The sequence below is a fragment of the Onychostruthus taczanowskii genome, unplaced genomic scaffold (genome assembly GCF_017590055.1).
Source record: "Onychostruthus taczanowskii isolate IOZ18803 unplaced genomic scaffold, ASM1759005v1 scaffold89, whole genome shotgun sequence".
NCBI classification, from domain to species: domain Eukaryota; kingdom Metazoa; phylum Chordata; class Aves; order Passeriformes; family Passeridae; genus Onychostruthus; species Onychostruthus taczanowskii.
The window spans coordinates 725,999-745,043 of record NW_024506882.1 but is presented as its reverse complement, the minus strand read 5'-3'; the positions used below and the strand labels follow the sequence as shown (position 1 = coordinate 745,043).

Sequence of the window (19,045 nt, the reverse complement as noted above, 5' to 3'; positions counted from 1 at the left end):
GATGTTTTATAAAAAGACAAAAATCAATTGCAATATTGTACTTAAGGAAAAAGCCCCAGTTAATTGGTTGAAGAATAAGGCTCTGCCACAGAGAGTGCAAAGGCAGAGAACAAAAACACCAAGACCAAAGGCACAGAGATGAACACAAAACACCCAAGGGCTCGGTGGAGCAGAGCCCTTCCCAGGAAGGTTCATTAATTCACAATTAAACCCAGGGCTGGGCCTCCCTGCTGAGGCAGAGCCGACCCCACTGGGCCCTTCTGGTCACGTCTCCTTTTCCAGCTGTTTCTGGATTTGACCCCTGAGTGTCCCACAGCAGTCAGGCAGGAATCATCTCCACTGAAGGCAATCAATCTTCACAGGGATCTCCACGTTCTGCCAAAATCTAAACAATAATAATTCATGTAGGGGCAGGAAGGGGCTTCAGCTGACTGATATGGTTATGAAAAACATGTCCCAAAATGCCAGAAGGAAATCAGGGTGGTATGACTGGGTCAGAGAGAAGCATCCTGGGGACTCCTGACTGAGGTAGGAAAGGACACGCTATTTCTTCCCTTCAGCATGTACTAAACAACACAAACAGTGCTTCTTCCTGCTTCTGGCAGTGTTTTTCCCAAAGCAAATCTAAAAGCAATCAAGAGTTGCTGTAGTATTCCCAGATTTTAGACACAGGGGTTGAATGGCAGTGTTGGAAATTCTCATAGTGTTCCCCCAAAGTCCGTGCAAAATTTCAGCCAGTACTTAGGATGGAGACCCCTTCTCCCAGTGCTGCCCCCAAAGGCCCACAACAGTTAATTTTTACTGTTAATTTTGTGCCAGACCCCACCTGATTCTGTCCCCCCAGGCAGAGACAGGACAGTCTGTAACAGCCAGCTGGGAATTGTTGAATAAACCTTTCCAAGTTCCCCAGCTCCTGGGAGCTCTGAGTGGTGGCACCATTTCCTCAGCAGCTCTTGACAACCTGCTGCCTGTGGATTTTTAAGGACACTTTAGCAAGAGCTTTTTTATGCACTTCCTTACACTTCTATGTGAACTAAAATAAGGAATTGCAGCCTAAGGCATGCACAGAGTGCTGTCAGGTTTTGCTGTGAATGCCAATGGCTTTTCCTCACTAAAACTTTCCCATTGTGGCTGTCAAAGTGGCACTAGTGGTAGGAGTCACTTGGCACAGGGAAGTCCCTGCCATGTCTCTGTTCCCTTCCAGCAGAGGTTCAGAGCCTGAACAGCCAAGCCATAAAGTGTGAGTGGGAAATTTATCTACGTGGGAAGAGTCCCCCTTGTGAAATTTCCAGCCACGGATGTTTTCAATCCAGCCAAAAACGCCCCTTGAATCGCTTCCTTGGAGCTGTTCTGGCACTTTTTGCCTGAGCTGGAGGATGAGCAGGCAGATGAGAAGGTCGAGGCACACACAGGAATGACCTGGCCAGGCCTGCAGGAAAACCTCAGGGAGCTCTCAGCTCTCACTTTGTCCTTGCTGGGGAGTGAAGGTGCTGATCCTGTGTCACAGATGCCATCAGTTAACACCCCCAGTTAACTCCAATAAAGTCCCCTTCAAAGGCAGAAGCCCTGCAGCATTTCCTTCCTTTCTGGTGCATTTTCCCTTTCAGATTCAGTGAATTTCTTGAACATCACCTACACTGTACCCAGGAGATCTGGGCCTCTCTGATGTTACACCTGAACTTGGAGGTGACACTTGGCTTCTTGCCAGAGAAGATGGAATTTTTTTCCCTTCTCACATCTTCTGCTTTCCTCTATTTTGTGTTTTCAACTCATTTTATTTATTGTTAACCTTTTTTCCTTCTGACTTCCTGAAGGCTGTGTTTCATCCTTTGGTAGTTTTCTCTCCATTCCTCCCATCCCGGTTTCTCATTTCCACCAGCATTTGTCAAACACTCCAGCAGTGCCTCAAACATGCTGAGTGATACTTTTCAATTTCTATTTATGTGCTTTGTCCAGAAAGCTGCCATCCCTTCTGGAAGCATTCCTCTGCAAGGCACACAGGTTTGATCCCGCTCCCTGGGGTGGAACTGTGCCAGATCTGCCATCGGGGTCAAAAATATTTCTCTCCTGTTCTTGAGAGAAGCCAAACAAACAAACCTAAGGAAAGGAGGAGGGAAAGGAGGGAGGAAAGGAGGACGGAAAGGAGGACGGAAAGGAGGACGGAAAGGAGGACGGAAAGGAGGAAGGGAAGGAGGAAGGGAAGGAGGACGGAAAGGAGGCCGGAAAGGACCTGCCGGGTTTCAGTACGAGGTGACAAGCCCCGGAGCTCCGCCGCGGTCCCTCCGGCCGTCAGAGGGCATTAGAGGCCGCCGAACGGCCGGGGCTCGCCGGCTGCACACACCAGCCCGGGCTCTTCCCCGGAGCTGCTGCACGGACTCACCCCGCACGCGGTATCGCAGAACGTAACGCGAAGAAACCTTTTCTTAAGAGGAAAACCACGGATTTTCCTTTGTGTTCTCCGCGTCCCAGCTCCTCCCTGACCGTGTTAACAGGATCTGTTAAACAAGAACAGAGCCAGCAAATGATCGGACTATTAGGGATTCTGTACAAAACACTCACGCTGGAACTTCTATCCCAGAAAGTCCAGTCATCGAGAGATCATTCAAATTGTAGCACGATGTTTCACACAATCAATTGTAAAAGCAAGTATTTCTGTTCCAGTAGAAATCTCATTTGGATGCAAAACACCAGGAGTTTAATCCCTGGTACTTGATCTGATAAAAGAATCAGTCTATTATCAGGGCCTCAGATATTCTAATTGCACTTCATGGAACAGTGTATTTTCTGGAATGGAGGCTGATGCCTGCACGGAAAGGGACACAGCCCTGTTAGTGCCTGCCCGTTTGCCTTGCAGCTATAAACAAGCTCTTTCTCGAGTCCCAGTTGAAGTTTGTTTGATCACAATCACTCCCAGTGTGTGTGTTCATGTTCTGAAGACTTCAGCAGAATGAGATCATTTTGTGTATCTGCTTTTCCCTTCCCTAGTCAGTAATGCCATCCCCACATGCGACAGTCACTGCAGAGGTTAAGTTACTTAAATATTATAAAGCAGTATTTTAATTGTTCTGGATGACTAATCAGTTCAGCCTAGATTAGAACATTGCCCAGAGGATAATTCGAGGTTATCACTTCCTCTCCCTGACATTTTGTTTCCTTTCTTGTTTATCACACCACAGGGTCAGCAAGAGGAGCTTTCAGCTCGTTCTTAGTCCCTATCTCCCCTGCATCCTACAGTGGTACCGCTGTACCAACGCAGAATTCTCCTACAATCACATTAAACTTGTCTCCAGAAAGCCTTCCAGTGCCTCGTGATCGGCTCCCAAAGGCTGCTCACACCCGAGCAGACCCACCCAAGGGGCCCCGGGGAATGCCCCCCACCTGGGGACCCCTGGAATTGAAACCAGTCTCAATTTGCACAACACAAGACTGGGCCTGACACTTTTCCCCCCCGGCACTGTGTAAAAACCCGTGCAGGTCCCATTCAGCTCAGTGGCATGATTTCTCAGTCAGATCAGCTGATTTTAGACCATGCTCACATAGTCTGGGAGCCAAACCTGAGGATTTGGGTTCAGTGCCATCAGCACATCCATCACGCATGGCCTTTGCTGCTGGCACCACAGCACTGCTCCTGCCAGTTAGCTCTGACCAAAGGGCTGGGGCACAAATGGGATTTACTGGCACGGGTGGAGTCAGGTTAGCAGGACCTGCAGGGTCACCCGTGGGACACCTGGACTTTATTGTAACTCACTTTAAACACAGTGCAGTGCACTGGGGAGAAGAGCCACCAGAGCAGCCCAGCCATCAGAGATTGCCTTTCCTCCCTGCTCTGTCTTCTGAAGTACTCAGGTTAGGGGAGGGACTGACGAGGGAAAGGAATTGTCTGATGGAAAGGTAAATCTTTAAGAATTGGGAAAATGTCAAGACCAGAATTGAATTTTCTGCTTCTTAAACAACCTCTGTGTAAGGCTCGTGTCAGCCTGTATGAATTGATGAATATAAAGACTCTTTGTTACTGAAGTTTTCCCCAACTGCTGCTCAGTTTCCTCCCCATGACTCATGCCATTAGCTGATGCTGCCCTATTTGACTGCAACTGCTGCTTAAGCCCACACAAGCTTTTCTAAAATAAAACCTTAGGAAAACTTGCTTGCAGTGGTTTGGATGGATGATACGTGGCAATATCCTTTAGATAAAACATGTGCTGCTTTGCTGGGCTTCTAAATAATGCTGAGCAGCACAGAGGCCTTGGTCATGGTGTCTTTGAGCTGCTGTTAAATGGAGCTGGAAACTGGGGACAAAGCTTACCCCAGGGCCATGCTGCTCTTGTGAACACCATGGTTGCATTTGCACTGTCCTGGTGAGCTCCCAGCTGGTATCCACACACAGATCCAGCCCTTGTATTTATTTTTTTAATTCTCTGGCCACATGGGCAATGACAATATTGAAGAATCACACTGCTGGACATTAATAACTGTCCTTGCCCTAAACCTCAACCTGACCCTACAAGGACTCATTAACCAATTTGCATCTTTGGACTCGTTGTTCTTTGGGGGTGTGATTGTGCAGTGCTGCAGGTCCACGGGTTCCCCAAATATCATCATGTGACTTAAAAGCAGCAGCGAAACAAAGGCACCACCTCTGCCTTACTTGCAGTCATAACAGGCATTAAGAACAGCAAGAAAGCATTCCAGAGCTGCAGAGGGCAGGGAAAAAAGCCAAGCTCTCTCAGAGTATGCAGTATGACAGGAAAAGCCAGCTCCAACAGAAAGAAGGCAACAGGGCAACGCTTCCAGGCTCAGTAAGGAAGGAAAGGAAAAGGTTACACCTGTGTAGCACACGATCTTCCTCCAGCTAAATCATGTAATGCAATTGCATTTAAAATATTTTCTCGTGTTAGACTGTCAGGATTCAAGTAGTCAATTAATCTTTTACTTCCATATATGGATCTCAAATTAAAAAATGTGCTCTCTGTCCCGTGACTTTAGTTCCCAGCAGCCTTTTCCCAGTGACCAGAGCATTCCCAGAGCCATTCCCAGTGTTCAGCTGCCTTGACACCCCGTGTTCAGCCAGCCATGAGTTCCTTTGTTCTGCAGCTGATCCTTGTGTCCGTAGGTCCAGCTCATCCCCCCTTTACGACACCTGGCAGAAAGGTAAATTATGCTCCCCCAAATCCTGCTTTGCTTTAGTGGGGAACCTACCAATCTTATTTGTTACACATTTTGTGCACAATCTGTGCCTTCAGGAGAGCTGTAATGAGAGTATAACCAGAAATTTCATCAGCTTCTTTTGGGAAACACTTACAAACAGACCAGAGCAGGCCCCAGTGAAAATGGGTCCTACCTGTGTGCACACTGCCCACAGACTGCTTGCACAAGGGAATTTTTAGCTGCCAACTGCTGTATTTTCAGTGCTAGTGGCAACACTGAGCTTTTACTTTCCATGCTACAGAGGCTGCTGGGATAATGGAGCCCATAATTACATCCAGCCACTCGTTAGAGCTCAAATTACAAAACCGGATTTCTGTGCCAGACCTTCAGGAAGTAAGCCATGGAAGGAATCTCACAAATAACCTGCAATTACGTTAATGCAGAGGGCAGGGCCTTCCCTTAAGAGCTCTCAGACTCACTGGAGTGACCCTGGCTGGCTGATCAGAGCCAGATGAGCAGTGGAGAGAAAGGTGATGCAGGAGGTGAATTACACAGGCCCAGCCCTGGTGCCTCTGTCCCCAGGCTGTTTAGAACAGAAATAAAGAAACAAAGGCTGTGGTGTGGGGCAGCCAAACAGTGGGTCTGTGGTGCTGTGGCTTATTCCTTCCCCTGTGGAATGGGCTGTGCTCTCACAGGGAACACGCACATGATCACAGCTCCATTTGCAGTATGGCTTTAACTGTGTCCTCCCAGCGTGTCCTGGCAGCCCCAGAAAGCCGTGAGCAGAGCAGCACTCACACCTGCACAGGAACAGAGGAACAGAGCTGGGTCAGCCCACCTGCAGAGGCCATCCCTGGAGGGACAGCACGGGCAGCTCTGCTGGAAGCCCCTCGCCGCGTGTCTGTGCGCAGGGTGTCCCCACCAGGGTGACACAGCCTGACCCTGCACACACGGGGCCGCGCTCCCTCCGGGTACCACACAAGGGGAGCTCTGTGTTCTCTCCTCCTACACCTGTTTGCAGCATTTTTACAACCCACAAATGGCGACTAGGAGAAATTTGCTTGTCCGACCTCCACTTTCAGAGAATGTCCATGTCTCTCAGATTCTGCACCTCCTCTGTAGCCCCCTGCATGTTTTCCCTGTAGCAACAGGGCTGGACACAAGCCACCCAAATATTTTCAAGCTCAGTTCAACACCAGCTCAGGCCCACCTCGAGCTGTTTGATCTGTGAGCAAACACTCTTTATCTAGAAGCAAGCTGCTCTTTCCCAACTCCCCGCAGCAGGAATGCAGCCTCGGCTGTTTCCAGGCAGAAGCTGTCACACACAGCCCTGCAATTCCCAACAAGCTGCCTTCTTCTGTCCTGATTGTTTTATTGATCTGCTCTACAGAATGTGGGGAGTCCATCCCATTTGTTTTTTCTATTAAACACAACCTGTTTTTGTATAAATTGAATTTATAGATGATTTATTGACATTTACACCCTCCATGCCATTGATTTTCCCTGTTTGCACAATCCTGACAATCCAATGCAAAACTGTTTTTGTATAAATTGAATTTATAGATGATTTATTGACATTTACACCCTCCATGCCATTGATTTTCCCTCTGTTTGCACAATCCTGATAGTCCAATGCAAAAACATTTTAAAAAAAACCCAAAAAAACAACAGCCAAAAATATTCTTTCCATTCCATTGTGAACATGTTCAGCAGTTTATTACTGCTTGCACCCCAGGTTAGCAGCAACCACTGTAGAGTTCTGCCTTGGGTCAGATATTTAAAAAGAAAAAAAGGTAAATATTTCATATTAACACAAAAGCATTTGGGTTTGGAACAATTCAGAACATTCTCTGCTGTCCTGTGATCTGTACACTCAGAGCTGGCCAGGACACAGCCCTTTTTCTGACTTGTTATGTGACTGCTTTGAATTCCTCTGGTCTTACACCAGCTTCCCAACCCCAGCCTGCCCTGGCCAGAGCCTGGTGGGAGCTGAGAACTGAGCACCCAGCTCCTCAGCACTTGCAGAGCTTCCTTTGCCTCTGCCCTCGTTTAGGACAGCTCAAACCTCTCAAACCTCTCAAACCAGTGTCACTTCAGCCATCTGGGATAAGACCTCTGGTACCCTCAGAGGGTAAATTTAGCACAGATATTTCTGCAAGCAGCTCCACTACAAGGCACCCATGGCTGGCTTACAGAGAAGAGATGGTTTGAATCTAAAAGGAATAACCCCAAACTTCTGTCTCTGCTATTTCAGTGCAGCTACTCATGGTGGAAGCACTGAATTCTCCACATACACTGAGCCATCTGCTCTATTTATTATATCCAAAGACGTGCTCCAAAAATTGTAAAATCCCAACGAGACCAAAAAAAACAGACACAAAATTCCCATGGTCTGATATTCCATCTGTGCCACTTTTCCACTACACTCTTTTAGCAGACCTTTGAAATTAACCCCTTAAGTACTAGATGTACATTAATTTAGAATCACCTAAAATTCCTCACAAGAAGCAATGGTAGATAGGTCACAGAGCAATGGACAAAAGGGGACAGAGAAAGGACAGCCCAGAATTCCAGGAAGGGAGGCAGCCTTATCTGGTGCCTGTGGGAAAATCACACAGTTATGCTCCTGACTGCTCCATGATGACCCTGAGAAAGTGGCCTCATCCCCCTGTTCCTCCTCCCAGCTGCTGTTTGCCTTGTCTGTTTAGACTGCAAACTCTCCAGGGCCACAGTGGTGCCAATATTGCTCGCGGTCACCGGGCACACAACAACACCTACGGGAAATGAGCCAGCAGCTTGGTGCCAGGCCCAGCAGCAGCTCTTGGCACAACTGCAGCAGGGGGGCAGGAGACACTCGGGCCCAAAGGCTGCTGAGAGTTTTCAAAATGTGCTTTCAAAATGTATTTTGCCAGACCAAGAGCTGGCAAAGCCTTGTGTGCAAGGTCTCACACACTCTAACAGCTCCTTGCAGAGCTGGGCTGTTGCTTTACTTGCATGTTGAGTTTTTTAACCCTTCAGTTTGGGGGCAGCTGTCACTTGGACCTCCCTAGGATCACAGAATCCCAGAATGTCCTGAACTGGAAGGAACCCTCAAGGATCATTGAAATCCAGCTCCTGGCAGCACTTTCCTGTCTCATTCTCTGCTGCTCACCATTCACTTCATTGTGAGCACTTTTCCTCCTCAACCTTCTTTGCCATCTCCTTTCTTCCATTCTGTGTTTTCCTTTCACCTTCTCTTCTGCCTCCACGGCCTGAGGCTGAACTTTCTCCATCCCCAAGAGGTTCTCAAACAGGAGCTTGTGAATAATTAACAGTGTAGACTAAAAATAGCATAATTTTTAATGGCAAGCACTATTGCACAGATGAGCTACCTTGGATTTAAGTGTGACTGGCCCTAACTGTTACTAATTTGCCAGGAGTGCTTTATAGAATAACAATTTGAAGAGGAGGAACACCAGTTTTGGGCCTGAAAAAGAAAAGACCAAGCAAAGCAAATAGCTAGAACTGAATTCACCGTGTCAGAATACAGGAATGTGAAATCAGCAGGTCCTGATGCTCCAGCAGCCTGGGGAAAAGCTCCATAGCCTGGAACCCTGAAGGTATTTCCAGGACAGGCAAAAAGGGCAAAAGCCCTCTCATTTATGAAAGCTTACTGAAGTGAGCAAAGACTTGATGGAGAAAGATGGCACCACGTTTGTGAGCTTCCCAGCTGAGCAGCCCTGTGCAGGCTTGGCAGCTGCATCCCTAAAGGGAGATAATGGAATACCCATAAATCTGCCTGAGCCACCCACTGCAGTATGTGACAGCCTGGGGTGTGACAGCCCGGGGTGTGACACCCTGGATCCCACAACTCACCCAGGAAGAACTGAAAAATCATCTGAAAAATCACCCTGTATCCGCCACTTGCCAGGAAAATAAACACAGCAAGAGTCCCCAGGAAGGAAATTGTGGCTTCTTTATCTCAAGTTTAGACTGAATTTCGGACAGATGCACTTTACTGAGCAGAGGGGATGAGTTGGCAGCTTGCAGACAGAACACAGCTTTTCACCCCTCCTTCTCTGGCTCCAGACACAAGGACAAGCCCTTCCAGCCTGAACAGAGAAGGTGCTACCAACGTCCCCAGGACAGCCTGTGACACCAAACAATTTCTCACAAGCTTGCAAACCCTTGGGGTTTTACATATCCCTCTCTGCCTTTGTGTCCATAACGCACAAAATGTGGACTGGAGAACAAGAAGTGAGAAAGGCAGCAGTGTGGTAACACCCCTGTGAAGCTGAGTAAGCCAAAGCTGCATTTTGCTGGCTGTAAGAGCCCCCAGGGTCAGCAGTGTGTGCTGGCTCTGAGCAAAGCTCAGACCCTCCAGAGAATCCTTACGTGAGTCAGCTCAGCTCTGCGCTGGCCTGGCTCAAACATCCACGACCCATGAGCAATTCCAAGCAGCATTTCACAATATTCACTGGCTACGAGTCTGCCTTGTTCCAAGGAGTTGTCCAGGGATTAGCTGCAGAGAGCTGCTCAGGGCTCTTCCCTCAGCTGGCAGTGGGGGACGGACAGAGCAGGAACTGGATTGTGCTGTTTCAAATAAGTGCTACGATGTGCTAGGGAATTTATACAAGCCAGCACAAATCCACGCTAGTGTTCACATCATCAAGAACATGCCGAACTTCTCCCTGCTCCTTTCTTTGACATTGTATCACTGCATAATTTAAATAATGCTTTGCTGGCCTTGCTCACACTGGGGTAATTCCTGGCTCTTGCTACAGCTGAATAGCTGATCCCTTGGCTATTGCAATGGCCTGCCAGTGAGGCCACTGCTTTGGAATGAAATCACAGTTATTATCTGCAGTTAATTATCCTGCTGCTCGCTTCTCTGAAGTCCATAGACAGAGCAAGGAAGAGTCACTTTGCCGAGAAGAGGGGCAGAATTTAGATATGCAAAAAGAGAAAAGAGGTAATGGATGAAGAGAGGGATGTATAGAGATGTTAATATAAAATCACAGAGAATGGGGGGCTCTCAGGGTCTCTTTCTCCAAGTTCCTTGTGAACAACTTCATTAACAGCAAATTCAAAATGTGATCATAAACCAGCTGCTGCTGGATTTAAATGCTGAACTACACCCGTATAGAAAGTAACACTACAGAGCAGGAGACTTCCAGCCCCTGAACCGGGGAGGCGCACGGCGGGAGCACGGGGCCAGGCTGCGAACCGGGCCGCGACAGCAGCACGGCCGGGCACGGAGAGCGCACCGGGGCAGGAACGCGAACGGCTGCGGGTGGGCAGGACGGGGCAGGGCCCTGGGAACCGGGCAGGGCCGGACGGCCCCGGGGCGGGCGCTCAGCCCATGCCGCAGCGCAGCGCGCTCGGGGCTGCGCGCGGGTAACGGGCGGCATCCCGGCACACGGAGCCCATCCCGGCACACGGAGCCTTTCCTGGCACACGGAGCCCTTCCCGGCACACGGAGCCCTTCCCGGGGGCTGCCGGCCCGTTCTCCCGGCCGTGGGCAGGCGCGGGCCTGGCCGCATCGCCCGTACCGTACCGTACCGGCTGCGGCATCGCGCGCGGTGCGGGCGGCTCCTTCGGCACCGCGTGTTTCCCTGCAGGGGCTCGGCCCTGCTGGGTTATACGGTGACACCGGGCCCCCTCGCGATGGCGTTAATCGCCGTGAAACAAAGCGGGGTGACGCGCGGGTGCCCGTGCAGCCGGTGAAAGGCGGCGCACGGCTGTCCCTCTCACGGCAGTCCCTCTCACGGCTGTCCCTCTCTCGGCTGTCCCTCTCTCGGCTGTGCCTCTCACGGCTGTCCCTGTCACAGGTCTCCTCTCACGGCTGTCCCTCTCACCGCAGTCCCTCTCTCGGCGGTCCCTCTCACGGCTGTGCCTCTCACGGCTGTGCCTCTCACGGCTGTCCCTCTCACGGCTGTCCCTCTCACCGCAGTCCCTCTCACGGCTGTCCCTCTCACGGCTGTCCCTCTCACGGCTGTCCCTGTCACAGGTCTCCTCTCACGGCTGTCCCTCTCTCGGCTGTCCCTCTCTCGGCGGTCCCTCTCACAGCTGTCCCTCTCACGGCTGTCCCTCTCACAGGTCTCCTCTCTCGGCTGTCCCTCTCTCGGCTGTCCCTCTCTCGGCTGTCCCTCTCACGGCTGTCCCTCTCTCGGCTGTCCCTCTCTCGGCAGTCCCTCTCATGGCTGTCCCTCTCACGGGTGTCCCTCTCACGGCAGTCCCTCTCACGGCAGTCCCTCTCACGATCTCCTCTGTCCCCCAGCTCGGTCGCGCACGGTAGGAGAGCTCCTGGCCCCCACGTCTCCCTTCGACAAGAAGTGCGGCAGGGAGAACTGGACGGTCGCGTTCGCTCCCGATGGCTCGTACCTGGCGTGGTCACAGGGACATCGCATAGTGAAGCTGGTCCCCTGGGCACAGTGCCTCAACAACTTGTAAGACAAACTGCTGTGGTTTTCGGTGCACTTGAAAAACAGGAGATAGCTTCAAATCGATTAAAAAGCATGCATTGGTCTTCTAGGATTTGACAAAATGAATTCCTTAAAATAATAGCTGTTCTGTCTCTTCCTGTGTGGCCAGCAAGAGGAACAGCTATTGCAACCTCACAAAGCCTGTGGAGGAGTGACTTGTTAATCAATTCAGACACTCTAAAATAAGAGGAAGTTAGCGTGAAAAGGGAATTTGGAGACGTGGGCAGATCTGGCCCTTTACACTTCCTATCACAACGCTGTTTGGCTTTACCTTTTAGAAATTTACTTAAAGGCAGACCTCTTTCCTTATCATCCTTGTTCGAATGCAAGTGGAGTTCCAAAACACACATTTTATTGGCACTTGCAGGTTGCATGTTAGCAAAGTTGGTACTGGCCGCTGCAGTTTTGTAGCTGGTTACATTTCTCTGAGCCATGATTTGGGGGTGGTTAATTGTTTTCCCTGTGCTGGACACTCAGTAACTCTTTAGCAGAAAATCCTAGAAATTGTTGTGGCTTATTTTTCTGTAATTTTCTGTTGGATTTTGCAGTAGGTTACGTTAGTATCTTGCTCTCTCCAGAGGTAAAACTACAGAGTATTAGTATTATTTTGTGTCAGAAGGTTTCCAGGTGCTGGCAATTTTTCTCAGCTATAAGAAAAAGCCACTTTTCTAATTCTAAAGTAAAAACGCACCGTTTTGTGTCTCGGGGATGTACATCCTGACAACTCCCAGGCCTCCTTAGCCCTTGAGGAAGGTTTGCTTTGGCGATTGCTGGCGCTGTACTGTGCTTTGTGTTGCCTTCCAGCCTGCTGCACGGCACAAAGAATGGCGCCGACGCCGGCAGCACGCGGCTGCCGCGGCAGAGCAGCGAGGCGGGCCAGAGGAACAGGCCCTGCGAGCACGTCATCGACTGCGGGGACATCGTGTGGAGCCTGGCCTTCGGCTCCTCGGTGCCCGAGAAGCAGAGCCGCTGCGTCAACATCGAGTGGCACCGCTTCAAGTTCGGGCAGGACCAGCTGCTGCTCGCCACCGGCCTCAACAACGGCCGCATCAAGATCTGGGATGTCTACACGGGTGAGTGGAGAGCAGCTGGGGGCACAGCGGGAGATGCCGAGCTGCAGGGACACACTGGGAGCGTCCAGACCGGCTCCTGGACTGCCCCAGGACACCCCAGCCCTGCCACAGTGTCCCTCAGAGCCTTGTCCAGACCTTCCTTGTCACGCCCAGGTGCCCGCTCACACTTCTTGCAGTAATAATACTGTTGGCACACACCAGGAATCGGTTATAGAATTGTAACTGGGAACTGACCTTCAATACAAATGAAAAAATCTTAGAAAAGCATGAGCTCCTGCAACTAGAAGTAACGAAAAACTGCCAAAGGAACAAGAGAGGCACGTCGTGCTTTGAGGTGCGAGAGGTGGAAGACGCAAAATAATTAAATGTGTGCATACATACACTGGTTTTCTAGTCTTCCTAGTTTTACCATGCTTTAAAAGCATGAAATTGCTAGTTTATGTTGATAAGGACCTTTTATCTTTTTAAAAATAAAATTAATGACTCAAGAAAGACTGAATCTGAACTTAGGGACTTTCCGTTTTGCTGGTAGCACAGCTGCTTGGTTGGAGAGAACTCAGTTCAGAAAAATAATGACTGGTGAGTAATCTGTCCTTGTAAATTGAAGATTGGAACAGGTATGTCCATCAAAAGACAAGTCTTGCCTTACTTCTGAGGTTCTAGTATATAGATTTTGTAGCTTTTCCAGGAGTTACCTCTTGATACACGAGAGTGAAAGGATCCATGTGCTGTTCATTGTAGGGAGCATTTCTGCAAGGAAAATTGTCTTTACATGCAGTAATTTTATATTCAGTATTTGTATCCACAAACCATTTAAGTACAACAGTCCTTCATGTTAAATTGTGGTGTTCTCATGTTACAGGAAAACTCCTCCTTAACCTGATGGACCACACAGAAGTTGTCAGAGATTTAACCTTTGCCCCCGATGGCAGCCTGATTCTTGTGTCTGCTTCCAGAGACAAAACCCTGCGAGTGTGGGACCTGAAAGATGATGGTAATGTCTGGCCTTTATCTGCTCTAATACCTGAGAGAAGCACCCACATACTCACCTCTTTTATTGCTCTAGACTCAGTTTGGTCAGGATTGCTTAAAAGCTGCATGTTCTGTTAGTCACTCACTGTGCACTTGGAATTATTTAGTCACTCACTCTGCAGCCGCTTGGAATTCCTTATCTGTCTGAGCCCTGGAGGCAGAAGCAGCTTTTGGGCTAAGAGTGCATGAAGTGACCTTTCTGAATAGGGACATGGAAGTAGAGGCTGCGTCCCAGGGGTTTTATTTCTGTGTAGAATGACTCTGCAAAAAGTTTGGGAAAATAATACAAAATTTTGCAAAGAAATAACTAACTTGGAAAAGCTTTCCCATGTGAATTTTGTAATATTTAACCAATTCTTACAGCAATGCCTTTCTGTTTAGGAAACATGATGAAGGTGCTGAGAGGCCATCCGAACTGGGTGTATGGCTGTGCATTCTCTCCAGACTCCTCCATCCTCTGTTCTGTGGGAGCTAGTAAAGCAGTATGTGTCAGAGTTTCTTGTTCCTTAATTCTCCCGAATTGTGTGCATAATCATTTTAAATCTCAGTAACTTTAAGCTTGTGCTCGGTGTCATGACCTTCTAATGTTTGATGATGATGTGAAAGTGCATGAAATTAAACTGGCAAATGGTGCATTGAGACCCTGATTTGTGAATGGAACTTGCACTGCTTTTAGTTGAAGAGGCTGTAAGTGTGGAGAAATAGGTCTGCACAGGGTCGTGGCATAAAACAAAGACCACTAAAGCTGCCAGTGTTAAAAGATACTTAGATTAATGCATAAAACTATATTGGTTTTGATTTTGTCCTTCCTATTTCATGCTCAATGAGAAAGGCTTCCCAAAGTCTGAGCCAGTCAGGGCATTTCCTGCTGAACAAAAACACTTCTCCCTGTTTTCCCCTACCAATGGCAGTAGTACCAAAGAGTTAGAGGGAAGAGGAGCACACTGGTTTTGCTTCCATCCTAATGCCCTGCTAGAGAACTGAAAGCAGTGCAGGTAATGCATGTATGCCATAAGCTACTCCTGGCACTGAAGAGTTAGGGCAGACCAGAAAGGGAGTTCAGCCTGGTTCCAGGGGCTCTGTAGGCAGTGTGGTGGAGCCTCAGAAGCCCAGCTGAGGCACTGGCCATCACTCCTGTGGGAGTGCTCAGCGGCGTTGTCCACCGCGGCGAGCGCAGCCGAGCTCTGGGGTTTGGCTCTGTGGTGGAGCAGAGGGGGATGTGTACATTGCTGTCTGGAGGCTGTGTGTTTTCCATAAGCTTCTTGCTTTCCCTGTCACAGGTGGTGGCAGCAATATTGGTGTGATTGAGTTAAGCTGGCACCACTCTGAGGAGCACAGTGGTGTTGGCGGGCAGAGAGTGGCAGCTCGGCCGCCAGCCCGGCGAGCTGTACCGTCTGTACCGTAGGACGAAGTAACCTTGCCCTCGGCTGCAAGGGGTCCTGTACGTACGCAGGTGCTGCTCCATGTCCACTGTCTGGCACCTTGCTTGCTTTTTTTTTTTTTTTTTTTTTGTTGTTGTTTTTTTGTTGTTTTTTTTTTTTAATAATTTTCACAGCAGTGAAACACACTGACTCCTCAAACTTAGTTAGCGGTTTTATAGAATGTTGGGGTCTCCTTGGAAAAATTAGTGAACATGTTTATAACTGGTTGTAAAATGGTTCAGAGTTAGGCGGTATGGGAGGCACTAAGGCTGAGTTTGTTTTGGTCAAACGTAAATTTAGCCAAGATGTCAGAATTTAAGCTGTGCAGTAGAACTGTCAAGGGAAAAATCAAGGCCACTAGAGAGCTCTTTGAGGGACACAACAGCTTTTGCTAAAGACTTGTATTCCTGTAAAACCATGCTGCAGTACATGGATAGTTCCTATTAAGTCATTCTGCACAGTCCTTATTTTGATAATATATAATGTACAACTGCATGTAAAATACTGTAATATTCCATGAATTCTTACAATACACTGTGCAATTAGTCGGGTAAATTGTAATATTAATGTTGTTTGTTACTGTTGACTTGATTTTAAATGACTAAATTCTTTCTAATAATGTGGTTAGACTTCCCTGTTGTTTTGCCAAAGACATAACTTTTGGCTGTGAAAATTCTTTTTGCTTGCAGTATCTGTTTCTCTTCCTAGGCTGACGTTGGTGATCCAAGCAATTGTAAACAAGTGATCTTAAAGGGATGCCACTGGAGTAACAATATGTTAACCTTACATTTTCTGTCTGTATACTTCTTAAAATTTTGGTAGTTACTGAAAAGAGGGGACTGTAGAGTTTAACCCTATTTATTTCTGAATATTTTAATAAAATAGTTTTGTAATACATGAATTTCAGTAAGCTACATGGTTAAATTGTGTTGCCTTTATCTTATATTTTGGCTTATTTTTGTTAATAACATTTAACAAATTCGAGTTAGAACTTGCATGTCTGCTTTAATTATTTTTTAAAAAACCTTGATTTTAATCTGAATATGACACTGAGCATATTTCTTAATTGTAGTAATTCATAATACTTGATTTTAGTATAATCCTAAATAAGACTAGCTATACTTAAAAAACAAATTAAATGCTTCACTGCCTCTCTGAGCAGAGCTATAACATCAGCTCATTTAATTGCAGGTTTTCCTCTGGGATATGGATAAATACTCTATGTTACGGAAACTTGAAGGCCATCACAACGATGTTGTAGCTTGTGAGTTCTCTCCTGACGGAGCGTTACTGGCTACTGCATCTTACGATACTCGAGTCTATGTCTGGGATCCACATACTGGAGTGATCCTTAGGGAATTTGGGTAAGTAAAGCAGTCAAATCCGGAAACTATCTCCTAGGGTGGACTTGGAGATGAGCAGTGGCTGATGGAAGTCCTCAAGTGGCAGAGGCTGGAGGTTGTTCCTCCGTGTGAGATGAATTTGCAGCACTGGTGTTTTCATGTGTGCTGAGTTGTTACACAAGGCTGAAGAGCACACGGCAGTTGAGCCCCACTCCCGAGTGCAGGGTGAACTGCTCAGACAGTTTGTTTGTGAGTCCTGGGCTGCGTCCTGAGCGTGTCTCTGCCCACAGGCACCTGTTCCCCGCGCCCACGCCGATCTTCGCGGGCGGCGCCAACGACCGCTGGGTGCGCTCCGTGTGCTTCAGCCACGACGGGCTGCACGTGGCCAGCCTGGCCGACGACAAGTGAGTGCCCGCGGGGCTGCTGCCCCTCCTGCCTTCCTGCCCCAGCACAGGAACCTCTGCGCCGTCAGCTCGGGCTGCTGGCGCCTCCGCCGTGCTCCAGACTAGTTTCTTGTGCAGCGTACAGAAAACACCAAGCACGGTTAAAAACCCGCTCTGGTAACTTCCTGTGTTGTCCTTCCCCCTCAGAATGGTGAGGTTCTGGAGAATTGATGAAGAATACCCTGTACAAGTTGCACCTCTGAACAATGGACTCTGCTGTACTTTCTCTACTGATGGCAGTGTTCTGGCTGCAGGGCAAGTACAGACTTCTTTTCCTTTTTAAATACAAAGGTAACACAAGAGATTGAAAACAGTGGCTCAGTGTTCTGAAAATCTTCAGTTTGACTTGCAGCCTGGTGCTTCTGACTGGTACTGTTTGTTTAAACATCCCTGGAATAGCAGTAAAATCAATCAGCTGATAAGCTCATTTCTTATCTTTAAAAATAAATACGTGAGGGACCCAAAACATGAGGGTTGGAAGAAGCCCATCAGATAGATAGCCAAGGGCAGTTGTTGTGTGTTAGGTGGCACAGCAGTAGCTGCTGGGAGATCTCCTGTTGCATAGACGAGTTGCTTATTGTGCTGCTGCAGGAACTGGAGTAAATGAGGATCTGGAGCAGCTGGAACTGAGCACCAGCAAGTCCCCTAGCTAGTCACGTGTGTGTGAGTTGGTAGCAGGCTGAGCTGGATCACGTGGAGTAACCTGGAGGGTTTTGTGTGTTTGTGCAGGACCCAGGATGGCAGCGTGTACTTCTGGGCAACCCCGAGGCAGGTGTGCAGCCTGCAGCACCTGTGTCGCTTGGCCATCCGCAGGGTGATGCCCACCAGCCAGGTCAAGAACCTGCCTATCCCGGGCAAGGTGCTGGAGTTCCTTTGTTACCAGATTTGAGTTATTTGAGAAGAAAACAAAAAACGAAACCGACAACTGGGAGGTGGCCCAGCTGCTGAAACTGGCTACAAACACTTTACAGAATCCTCAAACTGTACAGCCTTTAAGCTTAAAACTCTACAGGTTTTCAAGAGCTATTTAAAGTGATAACCTAAATACTATTTTATCAAAATGCCTGACAGGTAATTTTTTTTTACTATTTATAGAAAACACAGTAGAAGTATTCCTGGTGTTCTCAATTTTCTAAAATGTAACTGTGAAAACATGTACATATATAGACATAAGCTGCTACATGTTATCAGTGTACCTTTAAAAATTGCTTGTATGATTTTTCATGTGTCTCATGTATATATTGCTTTAGAGCCATGATGCATCTGAGCTGTAAGTGGAAGGACAGCTGTTCTGGCACACTGAGGTAGGAAAACTATTGACTTACACAGCAGTTAAGCTTCCTTCTGCACATTGGTTGGGGTGCAGAAAGCTGCCCCCAGGTCAGACTTTGTGCTAGTTTGTTTGTGAGGAGGTACAGCGTGGCTTTGTAGAGAGCAGTGTGTGGGGAAGGGCAGGAGGGTAAAAGGGGTGCAGTGTATCTAACGAAACCCAGGACCATGCCTGAGTCAGCTGAAGGCCTTATGCTCCATAGCAGCAAACCAGGTGAAATTTCAGTATTGGGCAGTGTTAGAGAACGATTTCCTTACATTTCTGAAAATCTGACTACTGTATTTTTGCCTGATACTGTGTCTGTAACGAGAGACATTTGCAGACTCAGTTTATTATCCTTTAACCCTATAATATCTGTTTGGGGGTGATTATTGGTTAATGGCCAAAGATAAGCAAAATACTTGGTTTTGCCTTCTGTTATTTATCTGTACCTGCAGATATAAAGAATGTATGCATTGCATAAAATGCCTGATTATATATATTTTTGTTGAATTTTGTATTAAAAACTTGTATAAAAGTTTTCTGGTGTATCATCTGGTGACTGATTTATCAACACTGTCCAGCTGCAGCGTTCCAGGCTGAGCTGGTCAGGCCTGGTTTGTGCTCCCAGACAGATGCTACAGACCTCTCTAAAGCCATGACAGTGTTATAAGCATGTGTGAGCTGCAAATCTGCTTATTTAAGCACCTTCATGAGCTGAGGTAAAAGCTGGGCTTGCCATGAACCTGTTTCTGCAAGATCATGGTTCCAGCCTTGGATCAGTGAGTAGGACTTAAGTGTGGGGTCTTGCCAGG

General features: G+C 48.0%; 1 protein-coding gene across 1 annotated transcript; it reads left to right on the top strand.

Annotated features, from left to right (window-relative positions):
• Positions 1 to 10,791: 10,791 nt before the first annotated feature.
• WSB1 (WD repeat and SOCS box containing 1) lies at positions 10,792 to 18,768 on the top strand. The gene is made up of 9 exons (XM_041425342.1): positions 10,792 to 10,847; positions 11,376 to 11,573; positions 12,414 to 12,682; positions 13,545 to 13,676; positions 14,096 to 14,196; positions 16,327 to 16,499; positions 16,769 to 16,882; positions 17,069 to 17,176; positions 17,651 to 18,768. Exons 1-9 carry the CDS (start codon positions 10,792 to 10,794, stop codon positions 17,808 to 17,810), a joined length of 1,311 nt encoding a protein of 436 aa, XP_041281276.1. The 3' UTR covers positions 17,811 to 18,768.
• The last annotated feature ends 277 nt before the right edge of the window (positions 18,769 to 19,045 follow it).

Excerpts from the sequence above, each read along its gene's own strand:
- WSB1 (XM_041425342.1), top strand. The coding sequence starts at position 10,792 with ATGGCGTTAATCGCCGTGAAACAAAGCGGGGTGACGCGCGGGTGCCCG. Across the intron at positions 11,574-12,413 it reads GCACAGTGCCTCAACAACTT|CCTGCTGCACGGCACAAAGA; the intron begins GTAAGACAAACT and ends GTTGCCTTCCAG. Across the intron at positions 16,883-17,068 it reads GCCAGCCTGGCCGACGACAA|AATGGTGAGGTTCTGGAGAA; the intron begins GTGAGTGCCCGC and ends CTTCCCCCTCAG.